This window comes from Nanorana parkeri, unplaced genomic scaffold, assembly GCF_000935625.1.
Source record: "Nanorana parkeri isolate BGI_ZX_2015 unplaced genomic scaffold, ASM93562v1 scaffold460, whole genome shotgun sequence".
NCBI lineage: Eukaryota > Metazoa > Chordata > Amphibia > Anura > Dicroglossidae > Nanorana > Nanorana parkeri.
Window position 1 is genome coordinate 633,325 of NW_017306728.1, and position 3,949 is coordinate 637,273.

Below are 3,949 nucleotides of genomic sequence, written 5' to 3' on the forward strand. Positions count from 1 at the left end.
CACCCGCAGCTCCAGCCCCGCCCACACGCACAATGGAAGCGACATCCGCCGGGACCGGCAACAGCACGCCGCCTTCCGGGACCTCGTCCACTCCTCCCCCAGCCAGGTAAGACATCCCCCGAAAATAAGACTGTCTTATTTCGTGCAAAAAAAATAAAATAAGACAGTCTTATTTTCGGGGAAACACGGTGGCTGGGAGCCAGGAGCCTCTCCGTCAGTGGAATGGCTGGGAGCCAGGAGCCTCTCCGTCAGTGGAATGGTAGATAGCTGGGAGCCAGGAGCCTATCCGTCAGTGGAATGGTAGATAGCTGGGAGCCAGGAGCCTCTCAGTCAGTGGAATGGTAGATAGCTGGGAGCCAGGGGCACCCCCCATCGGTGTCACTGGCATGGTGTACACACGGATCCCTCCATCATTCTGTCGACCTATTAAGCCCCTCCCACTTTTTCATGCACAGTATAGACAACCCCTCCCCCATAGCTTCACCTGCAGTCTCTAGAACCAATGAGGTGGGAATTCATACAAAACGGGAGCAAACAGAAAGTGGAGCTTTTGCCCATAACAACCAATCAGCTACTATCTTCAGTCTGTTCGGTTAAGCCTTGGAAATTAAGCAGAGAAGCTGACTGGTTGCCATGGGTAACCGCTGCAGACCCACCGGCTTTCACATACAGAGAAGGACCCTGGCATTGCATAAGGCTGTCCACATCAAAGGCATTTTACAGGGCAGCCTTACGCTGCCAGCGATTCCTGTAGATGGTGCCACTGGTCTTGGAGGGGGGGGGGTGCATAACTTGTGCTATTGCCGGAGTTGTATCCCAACACCACACTGTGAATTAGGCAGAGTGGGTACCAGCACCGCGCCCCTCTATGGAGGGCGCCTGCAAGCCAGTGCCTACTCTGCCTAATGTGAACAAACCATCACTGAATAGAATACAACCCAGCATACAAGTTAGAATGGGGTGAAGTTCCTCTCAGCGTCCAGATCAGTTTTCCTATGACAAGTCTGCACACCGCGGCAGCTGCATACAGGCCTCCCACTACGCAGCCCTCTACTCCCAGCTCAGTGTAACTGGTTGCTACGGGCAACAGCTGTACTTCCGGTGTGCAGAGCTCTGTGCGGGCCGAGCCTCCCACACAGCACAACCAAAGAATACATGACATAAACACAGAGCCGCCCCCTCTACACACATCATGACCGGGGGTCCCAGTGCCGACCATTCCACCCACACCACCTCCAATACACTAGAAATGCACATTACCAGGTGTCATAGACTCCCACACTGCGACCTTTACGCACGGCGTACGGCATGACTGCAGACAACAAAAACAAACACACCACGAAGATCCCGGACTGAGTAAGCAATACTGAGCGCCGCCCTCTCCTGCTGTATATATACAGCGCGGTAAACACTGCCTCGTGTGTGGGAGGAGCCTCAGAGACCTGGACCCGCCCCTGCATGGAGGAACCGCCCCTGCATGGAGGAACCGCGTGCGCCTCTGGAGGGGTTTCTGGTTCTGAGAACTCATCAGATTATAGGAAGATCTGTAGTTATAATAAAAATCCAAACAGTGTGCTGGGGAGAAGACTTTCACAGCCTGTGATCACATATTTGAATCATTCTGCAATTAAAGTGATATTAAAGTCTAATCAAACCTCTCCTGACATGTTTTATGTTATACACGTGATTAGGGTGCAACACGGTGCCTGTATACAGCCCCCACTCCCCCGCACCTCCTTACCTGACTATATATATAAATATATATACATATCTTGTATTGTAATAACTGAAATGTCTTCCTTATATTGTAAAGCGCTGCACAAACTGTTGGCGATATATAAATCTTGTATAATAATAATAACACAAGGGCAGTGATGTCACTAAACTTGGACCGTGTCACTTTAGCGATCCTGTCACTGGCCGCGAGTTGCCAACAACAGGATTTCTCTAGAGAGTACCAGGGGCGTATCTGCCGCCAGGCAAACGAGGCGTTTGCCTTGGGCGGCAATTTTCAGGGGCAGCCGGGCGGAGGAGTCAAAAGACGGAGTCGGCAAGGTGGCAGAAGAGGCGGCGGAAGAGTCGGAGCAGCAGGAGGGGGCGAGGTGGAGCAGCAGGAGGGGCCGGGACGACGTCGGATCAGGAAGGGGCGGGGCCAGGGCGCCGTCACGCCATAGGAAGCCGGGTCACCAAAGAGCCGTCGGGCTGCGGAGGAGGCCAGGTCCTGCAGCACTAGTCCAGTGGTGAAGGAGGCCAGGGACCAATCAGCAGGTAAGATTATCACACTGCTGCTAAAGAGATCCTGCAGAGCCCAGCATGGATTCTGCACAGCCCACCTGAGAGTCTCTGTGGGCTGTGCAGTGACTGTGGTGGGGTCTATGGTGGGCAGAGCACACCGGTCTGCAGGGTCTCAGGGGGGTGCATGATCTGTGGTGGGTTCTGCAGGGTCTCGGGGGCTATGCAGGATCTGTGGTGGGCTCTCTGGACAAACCAGAATACACCACTGAACGTAACTACAAATCATTGGGCCCCATGGCAAAACATTTGGGTCCCCATCCCTGGCGTACTCTCTGTAGTGGCTTGCAGTGTCAGCTGTGACAATACGTCATTGATCTTAAGGCCAGGTTCACACCTAGGCGATTAAGTCACGCGATATCGCATTCAATTCTATAGAAGCTGTCCACACCTTTGCGATTTGTCATGTGGTAGAAATCGCCTGTCGTGCAAAAAGGTGCAGGGGCTATTTTCGGGCGATTGTTGGGCGGTTTGGGTCCCATAGCCATCTCTATGCATTGAAAAATGCGCCATAACCGTGAGGTTTACAAAGCAAAATTGCGGAAAGGAAAATGTGCGACAACCGCACAAAAACAGCTCACCAGCTCAATCACCTATGTGTGAACGTAGCCTAATAGGACGTATGTATCAAGGACAGGCAGCAGAAGAGCTGTCAGCTAGGGATTGGCTCGATGTTCAAGTCAAACATCGGCAGTTCGTGTGTTCGGCGAACACATGAACTGTCAGGGCGTTCGGCGGGCTGTTCGCCTGCCGAACTCCCCACAGTGCCTTGTGAGCCCAAAGGTCAGGTGCAAGACAAAGGGCCATTGTATCTGTAAGACTATATACATGTATCTACTCTTTATCATATTAAATAATCGCCTCTGCATTTGATTATTACTGGTTTTAGTAATAACTAGCTCTGAAATTAGAAGTCTAAGAAAAATAATAGCAATTAGTGTAATAGTGCAGACTCACCAGAGGTCCCGGTTGGTCTCAGCAGGTGCGGGTGGCATGGATCCAAAGAAGGAGATTTGCTGTAACCATGCACCGCGATAAACAGGAAGGCTGCCGGGACCTTGTGGGGGATCTTTGCAGCCTTCCTGTGAAGCCCAGCATCTGTTTAAAGCACTGGCTTTGGTTTAAAAATGTAAAGCTGCATGAGAGGTGCATGAAATGAAATGGCGGGCCGGATTTGGCCTGCGGGACTTGTGTTTGACACATGTGCCCTTAAGAGAACTATGGCAAAAAAAAATTGGGCCATAGTTCTTTTTTAACACAGTAATTTGCTGCATATTTAACAATTTTTTTTTCTGCTCACGGGTGCACGCAAACAAAAACAGCCGGTACCACTTTTTATGACTACATGTAGTGTGCGGCCTCCCCCCTCTATTGCTGGCGCGCTCCCTCTGCCGGTTATCCTAGGCTCCGCTGTCCCCCCTGCGAGCCCAGGACCGGCACAACAGCTGCCCATGCTGAGAAGGAGGAGAGATCAGCATCCCCCCACCACTGATCTCTCCTCCTCTCTCTCTAAAGGCAGAAGCGATGTGTATTACATCACTTCCGCCTTTAATCTGTCATTTCTCTGGCTGCTATAGCCAGAGAAGAAGCTGGTGAAGTAGATCTCAACTTCATCAGCTACTTTGGGGGTCCCTAGTTGGCATTAGGGGTCTTAGAG

The 3,949-nt window shown here is 51.7% G+C and overlaps 1 protein-coding gene across 1 annotated transcript in view; it reads right to left on the minus strand.

Annotated features, from left to right (window-relative positions):
• Nucleotides 1-1,310, minus strand: part of LOC108790278 (ribonuclease H1-like) — a 10,481-nt gene extending 9,171 nt beyond the window's left edge. Inside the window, exon 1 of the mRNA XM_018560501.1 lies at nucleotides 1,261-1,310. Within this exon, the coding sequence (XP_018416003.1) occupies nucleotides 1,261-1,310 (50 nt within the window). The remainder of the gene's footprint in view (nucleotides 1-1,260) is intronic.
• Between the last annotated feature and the right edge of the window lie 2,639 nt (nucleotides 1,311-3,949).